Source organism: Thunnus maccoyii, chromosome 18, assembly GCF_910596095.1.
Source record: "Thunnus maccoyii chromosome 18, fThuMac1.1, whole genome shotgun sequence".
NCBI classification, from domain to species: Eukaryota; Metazoa; Chordata; class Actinopteri; order Scombriformes; family Scombridae; genus Thunnus; species Thunnus maccoyii.
In genome coordinates, this window is record NC_056550.1 from 28,643,920 (window position 1) to 28,665,482 (window position 21,563).

At 36.6% G+C, this 21,563-nt stretch overlaps 1 protein-coding gene across 1 annotated transcript; it reads left to right on the forward strand.

Annotated features, from left to right (window-relative positions):
- The first annotated feature begins 12,633 nt into the window (after positions 1-12,633).
- On the forward strand, positions 12,634-21,563 carry LOC121884543 (nucleoside diphosphate kinase A 2-like). The gene is made up of 5 exons (XM_042393419.1): positions 12,634-12,741; positions 15,528-15,660; positions 17,673-17,774; positions 19,228-19,340; positions 21,300-21,563. Exons 2-5 carry the CDS (start codon positions 15,544-15,546, stop codon positions 21,415-21,417), a joined length of 450 nt encoding a protein of 149 aa, XP_042249353.1. The 5' UTR covers positions 12,634-12,741; positions 15,528-15,543; the 3' UTR covers positions 21,418-21,563.

Genomic DNA, 21,563 nt, shown 5'->3' on the forward strand with positions numbered 1-21,563 from the left:
CACTACCTTCAAAGACATCACAAAATAGTGTTAGAAAAATGAATCATACAAGCATTTTCTGATCTGACACATCATGTGTGAGGTTTGGTTCAGTTTAGGCAACTAAAACAAGATTATTACTTTTGCCCACTTTGGGGCAATGCAACAGACTGTAAACACAACACCTGATATATTATCTGCTTATTAAGTGGCTAACATTTAAGCAAACAGCTGCCTACTTCCACATCCAGCAGACATCGGAAGGGTGTTTATATTCACTTGATGAATTTAAGTCCAATATTCACTCTCCTTTTAGCTCTGGTTTGCTCTCCACCAACAAAATATTGATTAGAGTAGCTTTTAGAGCCAAAAAATAATTATAAAATTCAAATCTCATTTTAGACACTGAAAAGTTGGCACGTATGGATGTTACCTGATAGTAGTCATTTTCAGGTCCATGCGGGTTGATTTGCAGATTGAACTGAGGCCATCAGAAATCTGGAAGATATAAAAACACTTAAAAAATAAATCTAAAACACGTTGGCACATTTTGGAAAATGGTTGGCTGTGATGTCACATACATAACACATAAGTGTTTAAACATGCAAAAAAAAGAAAAACAAACCCACGGGTATGGTCCTTTGATAAAGTGACTGAAAATGATCATAAGCTGATTGAACTGATAATCACATGGCAGCCAATCAGCTGTTTACGTGACGACATCATCAACTTGACTACAAAGATAAGTCAACAGGAGAACTTATTTCTCAGCATTTGGGATCTAACTGCTGTCACGTTTAAAACGGCCAATCGACTTTAAGGAAAGACCCGATCGGCCCCACACAGCTCTCCTGTTACCGGTTGGATCAGTGGATTGGCGGGTTGAGGTCCGAGGCAATAACGGAGTTACAGGAAGTGACGCTGGTTGGCCAACTTATCGCATCAACGAAGCACTTTTGCCAAACCTCAGGGCTCAGAGACAGAGAGAGGTTTTGTTTACTCTTCTATTCTAGATTTTCAGTAGAGTTCAGTTCAGTTGAGTCCAGTTGTGTTGCGATCGATTGGTTCTGTGTTTGTACAGCTGATCACACTTCAGTCATTAAGACTATAATAATAGAAACCTACAGAGTTGTTGTTTTTATGCTGTAATCACCACCAGGTCTGAGTCCAGACTGTTGACACTGAAACATTATTTTAGTTTGGTTTTGACAGATCTGTAAAAAGAAAATCTCCATCTGAAGTTATTTTGTCTGTTATTGAGTCCTCAGGGTCTAGTCAGATCTAAACTTTGGTGAACTTGGTGAATCACAAATTTGCACTGTTGAGGGAGTCTAAAATGGAGGAAGCTAACATGACTGACTGTATTACAGACTCTTAATTTTTTTTTCTTTACACAAATAGTGTTCATTGATTTTTCAAGGTCGTTAATCCAATATATATTTGTGTCATCCTTAGTCTCCCTTTTTTCCCAAAATATGATAAAAGATGCATACTCACCCTTTGCTTTTAGAGAAATCAGTTTACAACATTTGCCTGTGGCTTTACAAACACAAGGGTTGTGGAGAAGCATGTGTTTTGAATGCAATTAATTGTTAGAACATGCATAGAATCCTTAGACAGGATTTAAATATAAGTGTTAAATGTTTTTAGATTGTTAGATATAATAATACCTCTTCCCTGTCCAGGATACTGTAAGTTGAAAAATCCAGTTATCTGGACCGTGTCTCTCTGTAATTTTTTCATAATTTTTCTCAAACAATTGGCGCAAAATGTGTTAATAAATTTTAATTTGTGACACTTAGAGAAGAAGCAAGCAATCAAGCTTATGAGTGCATGGACATAAACGCTGGAGTAAATTCAATGTGACGAGTGTCTGAAATACAGTGAGTCTACGTTAGCATATTTGAATGTGTAGCTAAACTAAATGCAGCATGATCTGCAGTTAGTCGGAGAGACAAGTCAATGGTACAAATACATTTCTCATTTTATTGTCTGGTTAGCAACCAAGCTAGCTAGCTAGCTAGCTGGTAGCTAGCTTGCAGGGTTATTGTAGCATGTTCCCGTAGTCCCTACAACCCCAAGCGGTGCCATGCCATTGGTCAGACGTCCCATTATTCCGAAACCCCAATAGTTCGAAAAAACTCCCATTGAACCAAAAGCCCATTAATCAGATGGCCCGTTATCCTGAAAACAAAAGCCCACTGCTCCAAAGACTCAGTATAGTCTGTTATTTAACAGTGTTCATCTGAAGTTTGCTAACATTAGCCACCTAAGCTACTGGCAAAACCCAAGCAAGGATGTGTTTTATGAATTCAACTTTGAATTTCAAAGAGGAGGACTGTTAATTCTTCTTTAAAAATTCACAAACCACTTTAACAATATATATAAAAAATATATTTTGCAACTCAACACAAGACAAAATGAATGAAGATGGAGGTTTTTCCTTAGTGAACTGAAGAGTTTCATTCTTAAGATGCTCGTAGTTTGTAATGTTTACTTCTTGCAGCTGATTCACAGAAAAACCCTTTCAGCCTTTAATGATCACTTCTCTTCGCTTGAAGTCTTTTACTGCATTAACCTGACCCCCTTTTTAAATATATGAGCCCTGGTCAAAACACTTATTTGAGACTTTTCATTTCCAGTAAGATTTTCAGTCAGTATCCTGCTTTGTGTTTGGAATGAAACTCTTCACTTAACTCAGAGTACTGTAAAAAGTGTCTCAAGAAGTGTGGAAAGTTTGCAAAATGTTGACTGTGCTCAGCTCTGGTGGCCGGTGAGACTTTGTCATTTTCCATCTGTACCATAACATCCTGTTTGCAAAAGCTCAGTAAGGCTGATCCCGTCCAGAGACAAGTCCACCTCCTCACACATGTCAACATATCCGAGACCAGGTAATATCTCTGAAGTCTGTATTTTGTTTTACAACTAGGCTGTTACTTTCGTAGTTTTTGGATTTCATGGACATAAATTTAAAACAAGCTCTGAGCTCTTCATGTAACCACACCCGCTAGTGATATCAGAATGCACTGACCACACCCTGAATACACTTCTACATCACTGCAACAAGGTGAAAACATCAACCAAGATTTTCACCTTTTCACACTTAATGTAGTATCATACCAGAACTGATATCTGCCATAAAGAAGAAGTCCAACATTTGCTGTCATGTTTTTACAATAGAGGATCTTTGATTCAGGAGTAAAACTCAGGACAGGAACATAATAGAAGTCTCAAATTACCTCCACCATTTGTTTACAGTGATTCAGATTTTGAACAACATGATGTGTGAACTTGATTCTGGACAGGGACACAACCTGCAAAACGTCTCCAGTTTGACAAGATCTTACATCTCATATGGAGAGAATCTTTATTTTCTCCTCAAAATATATGAAATAATCCCAGCAGGGTTAGACACAGTAGGCCTTTCTCAGTCTCCGTTATTGTCTGTTCTTGTGAAACATCATTAGTCACAAGTATCCAAGCGTGCATCTTACATTAACCAGTGGCTCCTAAGAACAAAAGTTTGAACTCCCAAAAACACAAGTTAAAGTTAGAAACCCCGAAGAACGCGAGTCCCTGTTCATGCTCCCAAGATCACAAATTCAAGTTTGAACTATCAAGAACATTACTTCGACCTCCAAAGATCACGTTTCATGTTAAACTCTTTAGAACACCATTTAAAGTTCAAACTTCCAAGATTGAGTTAAAACTCCCAAGAACGAGAGTTAGAGGTACCAAAAACACATGTTCAATCTTTTGTGAACACAAGTTCAAGTTTGACCTCCCAAGATCATGAGTTTAATTTCAAACTCCCAAAAACACAAGTTGAACTTCATAGAACGAGTTAGAAGTCCCAAGAACACCAGTTCAAACTAGATATCCAGATCACAAGTTCGTTTGAACTCCTAAGAACAAAGATTTGAGTTCAAATTCCAAGAACACAAGTCAAAGTTCGAACTTGCAAGTACACGAGTTTGAATTCCCAAAAACATGACTTTGACCTCCCAAGATCAAGAGTTAAATTTCAAATTCCCAAGAACATCAGTTTGAACTCCCAATATCACAAATTCAGTTTTGATCTCCCATTTATTTAAAGAACATGTAACTCTGTTGCTTCAGAGATCAAAATGAATTTTCAGGACTCTGTATTTGATGTTAGCTATCTTGTCGAGAAGGAGACATTTGCAGCGGTTCAGTCGGGTACAAAGTGTGAAACCCAGCGAAGATGACATCATCACTAGTCTGCCGGTGGCTCTCTCAGGACCACTTCCTGGGTGTCGGGCGCTTTATTATGGATCCCACTGTAGTTCTGGGCAGAAACAGAAGTCCTGAACCCCGGCTGTCTCTAAATGCAACCCTAACAAAACGATTTTCAATGCTACACCTAAACTCATCTAAACTGAACCATTTCTAACCTCACACCTGAACCAAACCTTCCTGTTATTTTGGGACAATCGCAGCTTCTGCCTGTAATTCTGCTTCTGGGATCCATAATTTTGAAAGGTGGGCGACCTCTTGGGTCGAGGCCGTCCGCTGTGTCGCCTGTATGAAAACACTGAAAAAATAAAAAATGTGTATATATTGCAACCCTGTAAATAGGCAAATACTAACGGAGACTCTATTTTATGTATGAGCTGAGAGAGAGTGACGCTAACTCAAGGAGAAATATTTGATTTGGTGTTTTTTATTTGTAAAGGTGAGAGAAAGTGTGCAGTGATGATAGAAGGAGAAAGAAATGATGATGAGTTTATGACTTTATGAATTGTACAGTTAAATCTCTTCAGTTTTATTGTTTGGTTGTTTTCTATCTAAAGCTTGGGGTTGTTTCTGTTTGTTTTTTTGTACAGAAGTGGTTGTTTACATTGATACAAGTCCTTATTTCTGTGAACGTCAGACAGACGATGTGATTGGAGCAGAGGCCTGGAAGGAGGCGGGACCTGGAGGGTTAGTATCATACTACAGAAAGTTTAGGAAAAATACTGCAAAAACATCCGGGAATTTGAACAGCCTGCTGTAATGTATGATGGAGTACTAGGGCCAACGTTAAGGAAAAAAGATATTCTGAGAATTAAAAAAATCATAATGTCATAATTTTTGAGGAAAAAAACACATATTTTAAGTAAGTAATTTTAAGAGAAACAAAGTCACAATTTCAGGATAAAGTAATTTTTTTGTGGAAAAAGTAAAATTATGAGATATAAGATAAAAAAGTTGTAATAGTATGAGAATAAAGTTGTAATTTTACAAAAATCGAGCATCAAGTATATTGTGATTTTTACTTGTAAAAAGGATAAAGTAATTTTACAAGTAAAAATCATAATATTAGTAATTATTAATTATTGAAGATAAAGTTGTAATTCTTTTGAGAATTAACTTGTAATGAGTTTTTTCAACACTTTTTGAAGAAGTAGTCACAACATTACAAGAAAAAAAGTAATTTTACAAGAACACAGAAGTTTTATGAGGAGAATGTTGTAGTCATAGTAGTCATAATTTTACAAGAAAAAAAACATGCAACACTTTGTCCTGGAATTACTTTTTTCTTTGATATGACATTTAAATCATATTGTGATTTTCTTTTCCCTCTACGACTTTATTTTCTCTTAAAATTACATTTCTTTTCTTTTCTCTGATCGTTTGTTACTTTGTTACTGTGCCATTGTTTTTTCTCTGCAAAACAATTTATTTTTTACAATTCTGATATAGAAATTATTCTTAAAGCTGCCAATGAGAGCAGATAATTCAAGCGTTTCCAATTTAGCTGTTCACCTTAAAAATAACGACAGTATTTTGAAATAAAACACATCTCTTATAAGTTTACCAACAAGTTTGTGGGAAAAAGTCAAATCCCCCAAAAAATTAAAAAAGCAGGCCAGGCCAGAAGTAGAAGTTTAAAGGCTTATGGTGAAATTGATTGGTTGGAAAGGTATTGATTACACTTAATCTAATTCTGTTGAAGTGCTCAGTCGGGGAAGTTATGATTGACAGCTCGTCCCTCCTCCTCCAGACTTCTGCTCCCTCTGCTGTCACACTACAGACACTGAAATAAAACCTCTGGACAACAATAACGCTGCCGCAGACTCACTTTATGCATGTGTGAGTGAATTTTATCTACAACACAAACCTCTTGCAGTCAATACTTAAGTATTAAAAAGATAAAAGTATTCATATCCTCAAAGTAGGATTTAAGTCCTGTAGCAGAAATGAGATAAAACAAGTGCAGAATAAACTTCTGTAGGTTCACAACAAGGAGTGACCTGTTCCACATAAAGTAATTTAAATAAAAATGTATATCAGAGCAGCTTTAATGGGTAAATTCATGCAGCTGTAAGTTAAATTAGGAGATGCTGGTTAGTGACGTGTTTATACTAAGACTACATCTACACTAATATGTTTTCATTTTAAAACAAAAAAAGATCTCTGTCCAAACAAGCTTTTTAGCAACATTTCAGAAATAATCTCATTCCATACTAACACCTGAAACTAATGCCAGTGGACACGGGAATTGTCGCACATAGCTGAAATAATAGCTTCCTTCCTGTGCATGTAGGCAGTAGTAGTATTATAAAATGCAGAATTTAACTGCACAACAGCTGCTAGCATAGACAACAAGGTCAGCAACACCTGTAATTCGTTATCCATGTTGAATTAACCACTGGTAGTCGAGGCTTATGTTGATTGTTTACCTCTTGAAAAGGGTCACATGATAGGAGCGTGACGAATCAGGGAAGGACATGTTGTGACTGATAGTCAGGAAGCGAACGTGGGTGTCTATGTCATTGTTTTCAAAAGTCTCTGTTTCCGCCCGTCCAGACTAAAATGCAATCCTGGAGTTGGTGTCGGTGTCTGCAGCGTTTTCAAACATCTCCATTTTAGGGGTTTGAAAACCCCAGAGTAGTTTGGATGCTTGGCGTAAATGTAGCAGGAATTATGTGTTTTAAAACAAAAATTTATTAGTGTGGCTGTAGCCTAAAACACACACACACACACAAAATACTAAAATTTTCTTCTTGCTGACAACTGCTTACATGATTTTGTCTGTTTATTTTTGCAAATGTAGAATGTCACTGTCATTTCCATTTTAATGTTACAACACTATGATTTGTGGGTTATTCTTTAAATCCTACTGCCTGCGGTAATGTACGAGAGTATTAGAGCCATGGTAAAGGGAAAAATGTATATATATTTTGAGAACAAAGTGAAAAAAGGCATAATTTTAAGGAGTAAGGCATAGTGAAGTAAAGTAATGTTACAAGGAGAAAAAAAGTCTACTTTAAAGTAAATTTTGTGTGGAAAAAGTTGTAAAATTATGAGATAAAGTCAAAATTTTACAAGAAAATTCTAATATTTCAAGATTGTTGAAATATATACAAGATAGTTGTTATTTTACAAGTAAAAATGTTGTAATGGTAGAAGTCAAATGATTAAATAGAATGTTGAAAAAATGAAAATAAAGTTGAAATATTTTCAGAATAAAGTCATAATTTTGAGAAGAAAAAACCAAAGAGAAAAAAAGTCAATTTCAGGATAAATTAAATTTTACAAATTATGAGATTAAGTCCAAATTTTACAATTAGAGTTGAATATTTCAAGATAAAGTTGTAATTTTATGAGAAACTAGATGTAATATCAAAAGTAGGAAAAAAATGTCACACACTCTGGCTCCATATGTATTTCTCTTTTATATGGATGAGGTTCAATCATGATTGTTGATCTTGAAGAAGGCCGCTATAAACTAGATGTAATATGACATAAAATTGTCGGTTTTCAATGTAAAGTTGATCCTGCACTCTGCCCTTGCTCAGCATCACAATTTATTGATCGTACTAATGTTTCGGTTCCTCTGGATCTTGACAAGAGTATTTATAGGTCTAGAGAGACCAAAACATTAGTACGATCAATAAATTGTGATGCTAAGCAACAGCAGAGTGCGGGATCTTCTTTTCTCAAGACTGAGGTGATACTTTCCAATTATGTGCGAATATCTCCTTTGATAACCAAGTAAAAAAGCTGTAATTGTAGAATGTCATTGCTGCTTTTACCTCACAATGCTGCATTCTGGGTTATTCCCCTAACTTATACAGCCCAATGCATGACAGAGTTTTAGGGTCACTGTTAAGAAAAATTCATGTCATGACAATAAATCACTATCATCATTTTGAGGGACAAAGTAAATTTTATGTGGAAAAAGTTGTAAAATTATGAAATAAAATCTACGTTTTACAGTTAGAGTCAAATATTTGAAGATAAAGTTGTAATTTTATGACAAACCAGATGTAATGTGACATGAACTCATTTTGCAAGTAAAAAAGTTGTAATGGTAGAAGTCAAATGGTAGAATTTCATTGCCATTTAACGTCGCAACTCTTGCAAATCATTGTGGGTTATTTCCTTAACTTGTACAACCTACTGTAATGTACGATGTTTTAGAGTCACTCTTTAGGAAAGAAAACTGATATTTTGAGAATAAAGTTATCATTTTCAAAGACAAAGGAATAATATTACAAAAAAAAATAATTTAAAGAGAAAAAGTAATTATTTCAGGATAAAGTTAATTTTATGTAGAAACAGTTGGTAAATGATAAAGTCAAATTTGAACAAGAAAAGAGTCAAGTTGTAATTTTATTACAGAAGTGCTTTTAACGGGTTTCAGTTGGTCTTGAATGTTTCTTGGATGCATTTACACGATGCCTCTCAGAGATCCGGTAGCTGACCTTCATCAGAGTCTTATTGATGAAGGTACCAAAGTGCTTTTGAACAGTGAAAATGTATAAAACTACAGTCAGTTACAAAAATGGAACAATGAACTGAACAAATTGATTCCAATCAGCAAAGTGATTCATAATTTCCACCTGGAGTTTAAAAGTCTAAACTCCTGCAAAGTTGAAGCGTTTGTGAATATTATTCCTTGTGAAAAATGGACTTATAAAAATAATTGTACTTATTTTTATTTTAGACTTAAGCATGCAAACTTTCTTTGAACTTTGACATTACTTATACTTGACCCAACTCTCTTTTCTCGTCTTTCGTTGATGAGTTTTCTTCCACCTTCAAAACAGCTCAGTAACAGGAGAAGCCACACAGCTGTTTTTGTGCAGGTTCTTGTGGTCCAAATGTATCGCAATATAAGATGGGTAAAAGTCTAGAGTGTGTGTTTGTTTTAAATTCAGCTGATAGGGTCCCTGCAGCCCCCCTGACCTCCAGGACTCCAGACTGGACCAGCATCCCCCCTGGGAGGACAGCTTTCCAGCCCTGATTAGGAGAAGGTTTATATTTAGGGTAAAATTTGGGGGAAGGGTGAAGGTTGGAGCTTCAGATTAAATACTCGACACATACAGTAGTGAATGTTTCAGAATGTGTTTGCATGCCTGCAGGAGAGTGTGTGTGTGTGTGTGTTTTAGGTCTGATTTCAAACAGGTGCAGGATCAGATGCAGTAACCGCCCCTCTTACATAATACGTTACACCTGTTAAGTCCACTGTGCAGAATTATTATCAGCAAAATGACCTCTGTCAGCATTCTATTACTATATATTATACTACTGTATTATTATCATTACTGAGGTATTAACATTTAAGCAGAATTTTAAAGTGGATTTGAGCCTTTTTATATACTGTTGGGTGGTTTAATTTACTGTATAATCAATGCAGTTATTTATATACTCATACCTCAGAATTGGGAACAACTTACTATATTGTACAGTGCAGTATTAGGGTCACTGTTGAGGGAAAAAACTTATATTTCCAGAATAAAGTAAAAAAAAAAAAAAAATTGAGAAAAAAGTCATGTCATCAGAAAAAAGTAATTTTAAGTGAATAAAGTCATATTTTTTAGAAAAAGGCATAGCACCAGAGAAAGAAAACAAAAGTCAAAATTTAACAAGTCAAGACAAAGTTTTACAATACAATATGAGATACAATATGAGATAAAACTTTTAGTAGAAGAAAACTGAATTTAAAGAGGTAAATCATTTTAGTAGAAAGTAGAAAGTTTTAATGGTATAAGAATAAAGCTGTAATTTTGAGATAAACCAATTTTACACAAAAGGTGTAATATTAAAAGTATAAAGGTAAAAGTACCCATTGTTGGGACAAAATGCAGAGCTGCATTTTAAGATGAAACTTAGCTAATTTGAGCCTTTTTAAATACTGTTAGGTGGTTTTATCTACTTTATAATCAATGTGTTGTGTTTTAACTGCTCACTGAAGGATTTTACATTTTTAATCTGCAAAGTAACACAAGCTGACATAAATATAGTGGAGTAAAAACTATAAAGTATGTCAGAATTGTACTGAAGTGCAGTGATTAAGTAAATGTTTTCAGTAATTTTGCACTGCTTCAGAAGTATTTTGTCATGTTTAAAGGTGCAGTGTGTAGAATTTAGTGTCATCTAGCGGAACGGACTTGGCAGAAATGGAATATAATATTCATAAGTATGTTTTAATTAGTGTATAATCACCTAAAAATAAGAATTGTGTTTCTGTTACCTTAGAATGAGCCATTTATATCTACAGAGGGAGCGGGTCTTCTTCCACGGAGCCCGCCATGTTGCACCACCATGTTCCTACAGTAGCCCAGAATGGAAAAACCAAATACTGGCTTTAGAGAGGGACTTTCACGTTTTTTGCGAGTTTCACGGCCAGGTTCTCCAGGGGGAGGGGTATTCAGTTGGTTGCAATCTGCAACCTCACCACTGGATGCCACAAAATCCTCCATACTGGTCCTTGAATTCAGTTTTCTTCAATGGGTATGAAGACCACTGTGTAAGTCTCTCGAGACAATAGCCAATGTTTCCATTCAAATTTAGCACAAATTTTAACAGCATTTCCAGAAAATATGCAAAGTAAAATGTTGTGAATGCTTTTCGTCCTCTGTTGTTGTGTGAATATTAGTAGATAAACATTTGGTGGCGCTAATTCTCCAGTTGGTGCCATTTAACCATTGCAGAAGAAGAATCATGTGGATGTAAGCATTTAGCTCAGCGTCACAGAGTGCTTGCATGGCTGTAGACTCTTTGTGTTGTTTCAGCTCAGTGTCTCATAGTTTGCCATGAAGTAAATTTTCCCCAAAATAAGTACATGAAAAGTTGCGTATGAAGAAATAAAAAATACTCCTTGTAAATCAAAATTATGTGATATTAAGTCCCCGCTTGAAAAAGTTCTCCATAAATGTCATCACTTTTCCAAGAAATGTCCTCACCTTCCAAAAACTTTTTTTACCAAAAATGTCAATTACCAAAAATGTCTTCACTTTTCAAGGAATGTCCTTGCTTTTCAAAAATATCCTTTTTCAGAAGTGAGGAAGATTTTTTTCAAGTGAGCAGTTTGGTATGTGGTATGCATGGATGTATTATAAGAGCTAGATAGGGCTCCGCCACTCAGCCTTGCAGCCAATTTTTCCCAGTGGTCACTCGTGGTATTGCAGCGAAAAATACCCTGTAGCCCAAAAAGCATTTTCCCCGTACACCATCATCGTAAAAGAGACGTTGGTGAAACTATGGACTGCAAACAAGGACAATTACGACTCTTTCTATTATGAATTTTTGATCAATGGAGGTTTTATATTTATAAAAGTTTCCTTGAGTCAAAAAAAGTGATTTAAAAATCTGTGACATCATCACAATGTAAAGTCTATGGGCCAACTGGGAACTGGCAGGTGGGGCTGGCGGAGGAAACGCTATTGTGCATATTCAGTGAGCCGCACAACACGGAAGCACCAGCCGAGCAATTGTCATTGGACTGAATGGGCACCATTTTTGGTTTGGTATCAAACTCTCATAATACATCCATCAATTCCCATGAGCCTCAGTGTCTGTTGCTATGGAGAAAACTCCATAAAGAACTGTTCAGAGCTCATTTAGAGATATTCAGAACAAAATGCAACATCACAACTGCTGAGCTTATCCAAATTCCAATTTATGAATCAACAAGTTCTGCAAAGATTCAACCTCTAACTTAACCGCCATCAGCTGCATGAGAACAGAGTCAGAAGCAACGCTCTCTGAGATTCTTAGTTGACCTCTTTACTTAAGTTGTGATGAAAAGCTGGGCATGATGTAAATAAAAACACTCATATTGAGTCAAAAGTTTGATTTATTAAGTCTAAACGATGAGGTAAGAAGTCAAAATTGAGTTAAAAAGTCAGAAGGTCAAAATTTGGACGAAGTATCTCAATTTTACTCTAACCCTAACCCTAACCCTTTATTTGGGTAACATAACATATACCCAACTGTTCTGACTTGAAAAAAATGACATTTTTGAAAAGCAATGAAATTTATAGAAATTTAGGAAATAATTGTGAATATTAGGACATTTTTAGAAAGTGAGGAAAGTTTTTGAAAAAGAAAATTTATGAAATTTATGGAAAGTAGAGATATTTATGAAAAGTACAAACATTTTTGGAAAGCAAAAATATTTTTGACTTTTGGCTTTTACAAAAATATCTTCAATTTTCAACAGTGTCTTACTTTGCCAAAATTGTCCAAGAGCACTCTCAAGGTCTAAAACTCAAACAGGTCCTCACAAAAATACATACATGCATGCGCACACACAGTGGAGGACTGTGCTGATCTGTTGACACAGATTCATCCAGTCATCCTGTACGCACACACACACGCCCCCAAACAACATGCACAGACTTATATTTTTGGCTCCACCCCCCCGCAGTGAACCCTTTAAATAGAGCTCCTCTTTGGCTGTTCGGCCTCGGTGATTGCATCCCCGCAGCCGGTCTTCACAAGTTCTCCTCAACTCCCAAAACCAAGGTAGATATCAACACACACTCACAAGCAAAGCAAAGTATTTTTGTGTAATTGTCCACTGCTCTTGTCACTTTTTTAATTGTTTAATAGGAAAACTTGAAATATAATCAAAAGAACCCACAAAATTAGCCAATAGTGTCTCTGTGGTGTCTCAGTTACTAAATGTTTTTTGACAGTCAGCGTTGCTCATTTTCCTGCGTGCATTATGTGCATGTTCGTCCTGCAGGCAGCACATGTGCTTTTGCTGCAGTGACATGCTGGACGGCTGCAGACAGCTGCAGACAGACAGTCTGTGAGTGTGCAGAAATGGCCGTGTCAGGCATGCATACCCAGTGTGCCTTCCGTGAAGACGCACCCCTACTCTGCCTCTGATTGGCTCTGACCCTGATATTTTTACCCTAACCCCACCCATCTCACACCCCATGCCTAAACCTAACCAATCGGTTTGCGTCGTTGCACCACAAGGCATTCTGGGTATACATGTCCGACAAGGGCATTAAGTTGGTCCCATGATCACACACTAATCATTCATTTTACCCTAAAAACCAACTGTGTTTGCAATTACACTGAACCAATTTAAAGCTGCAGTTCAACAGGCTAAAATAAGGGTCAAAAACATATTGCACTTGTGAAACAATGTTCAGAAATAATATCAAACTCTTCACCGTTTGTAAACCTACAAATAAAATTCAGCATGAGACATTAAAGGCTGTGAATGTGAAGAAAAGATTTGCATTTGCTGTAAAATTTGAAAAGTTACACCAGAACTCTGAGAAACTGAGTATCTGAGTGCAGATTCATAGCAGAAAACTTTGACAAAAACATGCATTTAAGTTACAAGGACGAATTTCAGCTCTGACTTTAAAGCTGAAAGCAGGGACACAATTTTTAATCACATAATTTGCTCACAAATTTTATTGAGATATACACATTCACAAACTTTAATTTCTCATTCAGTTTTCCCACAGGTTTACAAAAGGCCGAAAGCCACAGGCTTTGAAAATATTTCTGAACATCATTTCAAGTTCAAAATGTTCTGAAACTTATTAACCTTAATTTTCGCCACTACAACATATTTGGAATCCAAAAAGGGGACTATGCAGAAGAGAAAAGTGTTTAGTTTGGAAATGTAATTTCTGGATTTTTACACAAAAAAGGGAAAACATGTTAAGGGGTTTTAATGTGATATATCAGCTTGAGGCAGAGATCATTGTCTCCATGCTTCTGCCAAATATCTGTCTTTGCTTTGTGATATGAACATATGCACACTTAAAAAAACACCAGGTTAGGAGTCTACATGGTCATAGAATCTGTATCTCAAACAACAGAAATCAAGTTACTGCCAAAAATTGAGACAAATCACATTAGTTATTTGAGGTGAAAGACTTGAAATTGTGAATATTACTTTGAAGGTCTGCAGGAACTTTTGGTTCTGATTTGTCAGAGTGCCATGTGCTTCAAAACAGCTGTTCTAGCCCTCCCAGACTCTCCTACCCCCCAGATCTGTCCTGATTGGTTCCTTCTTGTTAAACTGAGCTGGTTTGCTTGAATGAGCTGCCAGTTTTAAAATCATGGACATGACTCTTGTTGAGGAATTCTCGTTCCTTTTGTCCCCATTATTTGGGGAGTCAGAAACATCATAACTGAAGTTTCTGAGTGTATAAAGTTATCTGCTGTGAACAGATGACCCAACACAGACCCTGGACTCAGCTGTTTCTAGAAGGTGTCTCTCAGCCCTGCTGAGAAAGCGTAAAAGAAGCAAATTCCTGCCAGTGCCACCTGCTGCCAGTTGACATCAGCCTCCCATGACCAGCTACCAACAGGCAGTAAAATTAGAAAGCAGGCCAGCCGATCACGCTGAAGCTTTGTCCAAAATTATGAGGAGGCATTGCTGAGATAGGAGCTGAGAGAGAAGGAAATGCCGTCCAAACTCAGCAGCAGATTTGATTTCACATTCACTGCTTCAGCAGAATGAACTCCAGCTTCATAGAGTATCTTTAATTAGTGGTAATTTAATATTACCCTCTTAATGAAAACACATGCTGGAATGATGACAATGAGCTGCTTCAGTCTACACTCTACTCTTGAAATGTAATGTGACATTTCCAACATCAGGCTGTAGCAGAAACTTTCTTCTCTTTCTGCAACTTCTTTTTGTTATTTGAAGTGACCAAAAAATATCTCATCTTCCAGCTCTCTGGGCTTCTCATAAATCTCCTGCCTGTGTTGGTGACCACCAACACAGGCTCACCTGGTGCTCACCTTCAACTCAAATCCAAATAGTTTCAGAGGTGACCCAACTTGTTGCCTCCTCAGACAGAAGTTGAACAGAATGTTTGGATCTGGAGAGTAACATGAATTTAGTTTTTACTGTTTTATTAAGTACTTGTATAGTACTGTACTGTATAGTACAGTATCGTCTGCATTAAGACGAATTTTACAATCAGACACAGAAGAGACAATCTGATTTATATAAATGCTGAACAGGACGGGACCCAAAATGGATCCCTGTGGCACGCCGCTGGTGACCTTCAGGAATTCAGATTAGACCGTTCCAACCTTCATGCATTGATAAATTTATAAATATGGAGTAAAACCAGACTGGTGTTGATTTAGGATGCAGTACTCTGACAGAAATGCCTTCAACTGGGTTATTTTATTTTTGATTGTAGAAAACACAAAAACTTGAACCTCAAACAACAAACTTCTACACATTTCCATTCTTAATTTTGGAGGCTGATAAAAATAACAACTTTCTCTTCTGTTTTTCTTTGGTGTTGTTTCTGTAGCCTTCTTTGAGCAGACATGGAGCGTACCTTCATTGCCGTGAAGCCCGATGGCGTCCAGAGAGGCCTGTGTGGCGAGATCATCAAGCGTTTCGAGCACAGAGGCTTCAGGCTGGTTGCTGCCAAATTCATGCAGGTAACCATGACGACATCAGGAATTAAAACACAGGACAAAGAGGGGGATCAATAGGCCTTGATGCAAAATAAAAACAACACCTTGCTTTTTTAAAAGGGGACATATTTAAGAAATTAGAATATACTGAATAAGCACTAAAGATGCCCAAGGCCTAAAAATAAAGTCTTTCAAACTATCAAATCGAAGTATCCAATGCATGACATGCTTGAGTTTTAAAAGGTCATATAGGTATTTCTATTTCATGTGTAACGAACATTAACTGTGCAGAGAAGTATAAATATAGGCTAATTTATGTTTAACCTGTAGAAAAACTTTAAAAAATGGCACATTTGCGAATGGACTATCTGCTTTTAGTAAGCAGATTATTTCAGAAAAGGTTTATCAAAAATTTAAACTTGTTTCAAAATATTTTTACATGATCACAATGTAAATGTACTGTAGTGTGTTTTAGATATTAGATATACCTCACGACACGACAACTAGTCACATGACAGCTCGACAGCTGCAGATGCATACAAAAAAAATGTAATGTTACTGTCTGCAGCAGGAAAGAGACGATATTCAAGACCTTTGGACAGGAAATTTAAGACTTTTTAATACGTTCTAAGGACTTTACACTCTCAAAGCCTGACAGTGATCCTTTCAAAGAAAGAATACACACACAACACAGTGGGTTTTAGATTTGTGGGAGGAGATGACAGCTGCTGAATTGTTGACAGCTGCTGAACTGTTGAATGCTGCAGCTGAACTGAAGGACTGATACTGCTGTCACTATCACACATACTTTACTGGTGTTGATCCCACAGTTACCTCACCTCTTCTATTTTTGAGGATTAACAATCTACATGCAGATCACACCAGCGAGGATCAGCTCCAGCTGAGATTCAGATTCATCAGAGTTGATATAAACTGAACTTTACATTTCATGAACTCAAAAAATAGTTCTGTGACAAAGATGAAACTAAATTCTTACAAGCTATTAACATTTTGTGTTGTGTTGTTTTGTTTTATGCCTTGTTGCCCTTAAATTTTGAGAAAAGAAAAGGTTCTGACTCCAAAGCGTTCCCTAACTTTGTTCTATAAGGTTCCAAATGTAAAGTAGCAAACAGTGATTGGAGAGTAAATTAATCTAAGTTTTGAAACATTAAAACTGGTTTTATGTAACTACTTATTTTATGACATGTATGTCATTATGAATGACACTGATACAAACACCAACTGAGTTAAAGTCATTTTTATCTTGTTTGAACTCAGTGAAAAGTGGACTTTTACCTTTATCTACCATGCTAGTCAGCTAGCCTGCTAATTTCGATTACAGACCTCATGCTAATTTTAGTTAGCAATAACTAATGTTATTATTAGTGACTTAAGTTACTCTGACTATTTAAAAGAAAACAGCAATGAAAGCTAAAAATGTGAATACGTAAGAATATACATTCAAGCTGCTAGCTGCTGATGCTAACTCTACCTGCTGCTAACTGGGTTTGTGTGTGTTAAACGTTATAACCGGAGTCCTGCAGCAGACACAGTGATGACAGAGAAACATTCAGAGGTCAGACACTGACAGAGACCACAATTTGTCCAGACAGAAACAAAAAGTAAATTTGTTTGCAGAAAAAGAATGACTAAAGAAAATATCAGCGAATTAACGGAGAAACATTTTTGCGCTTTCTAATTATTGCTGTTGGTAAAACTTTATGAATTGTATTATCTGTTAAAATCTGTCAGTGAAAACCAAATTATTTTGTTTAGTTTACAACAAAGTAAACTGTCAGACTTTTTCACAAAAAATTGGAAAGCTTTCTGTAAAGCTTTAGCAGATAGAAACTTAAAATTACAACTGAAAAATGTGTTTTCAGAATTAGATGGTTCTATCTGATCAAGAAAACCTAATTTAAAATGTGATAGGATGTTAATATTATATATTTAGAGCACAAGACTGTCTGTTATTTGACCAATAAGTGAGAACTTCTCTGTATGTTTTGCTAAAACTTTGTTAATTGTGTGTGCAGGCCTCTGAGGACCACATGAAGAATCACTACCTGGACCTGAAGGACATGCCCTTCTACGGTGGACTCTGCAAATACATGTCCTCTGGACCCATCCTCGCCATGGTAACGCACACATACATAAATATGTTTTTCTATACTGCATCAAACTCTAACCCTAATCTTAAAACCAAATCCTAACGTTTAAAAACTGAGGAAAGGTGAGGACAGGCGAGAGGCAAAGAGGAGTTGCTGTTGAAACAGTCAAAAAGGGAAGAATCGCCAACAAACATATAGGAATGAATACATCAGCAGTTTTTTATTTTTTTAAACAATGGGGCTAGATTTGTAGGCAGTGTTTCATGAAATTACACATTTACCCCTATTTGTTCTTTTGGTTATGACTAGCATACGATAATTATGCTTGAAATACGATAACTTTAAACGTCTGGTATGATACTTTAACATTTCCCATCTGGCAACACTGAATACATGACACTCAAACACACACACTCAAACACACATTCTGCTCATCTCTGGCACTCCTCTTCTGTCAGTCAGGTATCTTTTTATCAGTCTTTCCATTTCATCAGCACTCTCTCGGTGTTTCCGTCTTTGCTCTCTCATCCAGCTGTCAACATTCTCTCTCTTCACACCCTCTTGTTTTCAAGGTCGTTCTCCTTTTATGGAGCAGGCGATCGCACACACCTACTCAGAGGTGACACTCCTGACCCCTTACAGGACAGTCAGATAATAAAAACTTATTCCAAAAACTATTAAAAACACATCAACGAGCCACACTGCTGCACTGGGTGACAAGTTCTGTCATCACCATGAACAGACACTGTAGTTTATTTTGGCTCAATCCCACACATACCGTCCTGCTGCCAGGAATCTTCATGAGAGGACCAAATGTGGATTCATCCGCCACTGAAAATAGTCCCCAACAATTCGGTTTGTTTCAATGGGACATATTCTGCTTTTTCTGCTGCGTTTTCTGTTATTTATATGCTGCTCTGATATCGGATGTTAAACATGGTCAAAGATCCAAAACTTGAGGTAAACATGTAGAAATGTTGCCTGCAAGTCGAAAGTCAGGGCCTCAACCTGATCTCAATGCTTTGTTTGCAACATTTTTTTCTACCTTGCTGACAAGCTGACGTCGGCTAGTTACACATGTAGCCTTGGTTGCTAAGGTGGTTGCTAAGGTGTTTCCATGTGTTGTTCACGTTCTCCAGTAAAGAAGGAGAAAAATACATGAAATCCCGCTACTGTAGTTTAGGAACGCCTGTCAAATCTAGTGCGATCCAAGTGCGTTATATTGAAAAGTGTTCCTAATATTTTGTCCACTCCATTAACATACATGAGGGGGGAAAATATTAGGAACATCATTCAATATAATGCACCCCAGTACACCACCAGTGCACACTACAACCTCAATAATAAACATGAAGTAGAATTATCACCTTTCTGAATGTCATCAGTGAATATACTAAAAATGTATAAACTTCGTAAATGTAGAATTTATGGCAGAGTTGTGACCACACAGGTGACAGGTGTGTTTTTGTGTGTGTTTCAGGTTTGGGAGGGTCAGAACATTGTGAAGCTCGCCAGGATGATGATGGGTGAGACCAACCCCGCTGACTCCAAGCCCGGCAGCATCCGTGGAGACCTGTGCATCAACATCGGCAGGTAAGGAGACGTTAACGCACACATTTTAGCCTCATTCGATTATCAGCATTAGTTTAGTGATTTCTTCTCCAGCAGCCCACTCTGAAATCTGACATATTGAGTCTTAAATCCAACTGTGACGAAGAATTTAGGTTCTAGTCTTTTAAGCAAAACTGCTAATAAAACATATATAACAAACTGCATTAAAAGTGAAATTTAAGCATTTACATTTAAAAAAAAAATTGAGACATAATATATACAACATATAGCATATACAGTCATACATACATGTACACTCATTTATCTGGGGGTCACGTAATATAAAGCCAAAGCTCCCTCTGGCCGCCAATCTAGACACACCATGGGACTGACGCCATGACTAAAGAACCAATCAAATCCCCCAAAATAAATATCATAACATGCCATGTTCATACATACACAAACGGTAATGTAGTTAGGTTGAATCAGAATATGAACAGAGGTAGGTGGATGGCCAGAACAACTAAACAAAAGAGAATAAACAGATAAATAATAATATCTATAGTTATAATAGTAGTAATAATAATAAAATATATAATTAGATAATATATAATCAGATAAATAAGGTGTCATCCGTGTAATGAGGTTCAGGACATATTTGCTTAATGTACTGAAGTAAGAGCAATAAAGTTGAGGTGTTTATTGTGACGCTTTTATTTTACTGTTGTAGGTAGTCCAGGTGAAGCTAAATATAAATATATTACTAAATATAACTACTTTATATACTCGTGAGTAGGGATCAGCTGCTGGTCTAATAGCTCCTGGCAATGACAGACGTATTCCTATTAAGTATTAATTCATCCACAATTGGAAGTACATTAACCATTGACAATAACATAGCTTTGATAAAAATAGCCCACTAAATATTGACTGATGTATTACCTTTTTGTGATGGAAGGACCACCAGGTAAAGAGATGAGATGTAACGAATGATAAAAAAAATAAAGGCACCGGCTACGGATATGGAACCGGTGCAATAATTTACTGACTATTGACACGGACGATTCCCTGCCAGTAGTCCACAGGCTGTTGGTCCAGACTGGTTCTCCATGCCGATATTAGTTTGTTCTATTGGTACGAAATGGGTTTCCGGAATTTAGACCACTTGTAGACCACTAACCGGACAATTTGACCGTCATGTCGGGCATTTTAGTGTCGTTAAATGGGACATTTTTTACTGTCACGTCAGGGATTTTACTGTTTTAACCCAAACTATAACCTTTCTCTAACCCTAACCAGTGGCTTTTGTGTCTAAACCTAATCATTTTAACCCAAATCATAGGAAGGATTGATGTATTACCTTCAAGCAAAAACGTTTGAGTGAAACACTTTGAATTTGATCATGTGATCTTGCGCAATCAATACCAATGCACATGCCCTATAATTCCGTACAAACAATAAACAGACTTCCAAAAATAAAACTGTTCCTGGTAAGTCAAAACTATGAGACAGTAGGTAAATCAAAATGACTAAAAATTACTTCAAAATTTTGAAGTAACACAATTATGAGATAGGGAGGCACAAGTTTGACTTAAAAATTTAAATTATGAAATACTAAATAATCTAACTTTAAATGTCGCAATTATGAGATTCAGGGTCTCACAAAGTCAAAAAGTTACAAAGTCCAAATTATAAATTATAACATACTAATCAAAGTCAAAATTATGTGTTTTTGATTAAAAATGACTGTAAGTCCAGAATTGTCTTTAGGTCAAAATTATAAGAATTTTGGTTAAAATTAAGTATAAAAGTAGGTAAATAAAGTGGTTGATTTTCTCATAAATGAACTGCAGGAAGGAAATCAATCTAAAACTAACTGACGGATGTTTTGAGACATTGAGTAAAGTGTAGTTAACAGGCTTGAAGATACAAAGTCACCAGCATGGTTCTTTAAAATGTATGTGTTTTTACTTTTGACAATCACCTCTCTTGTTTTCTCAGGAACATCATCCACGGCAGCGACACCCTGGAGAATGCCAAGAGAGAGATCGACCTGTGGTTCAAGGCCGAGGAGTTTGTCGCCTACACCCCATGCGCCCAGCACTGGCTGTATGAGTAAACTGGCCACTCAGAAACCAGGAAATTACATTCAACTGGATCCCACCGACCTGACCTGATTACACCCGACCTCCCTGCAGTTGATCCTCTGACTTGGACAATCAACAACATGTAGCACTTACCAATAAAGTCTCATGTTAATAACAA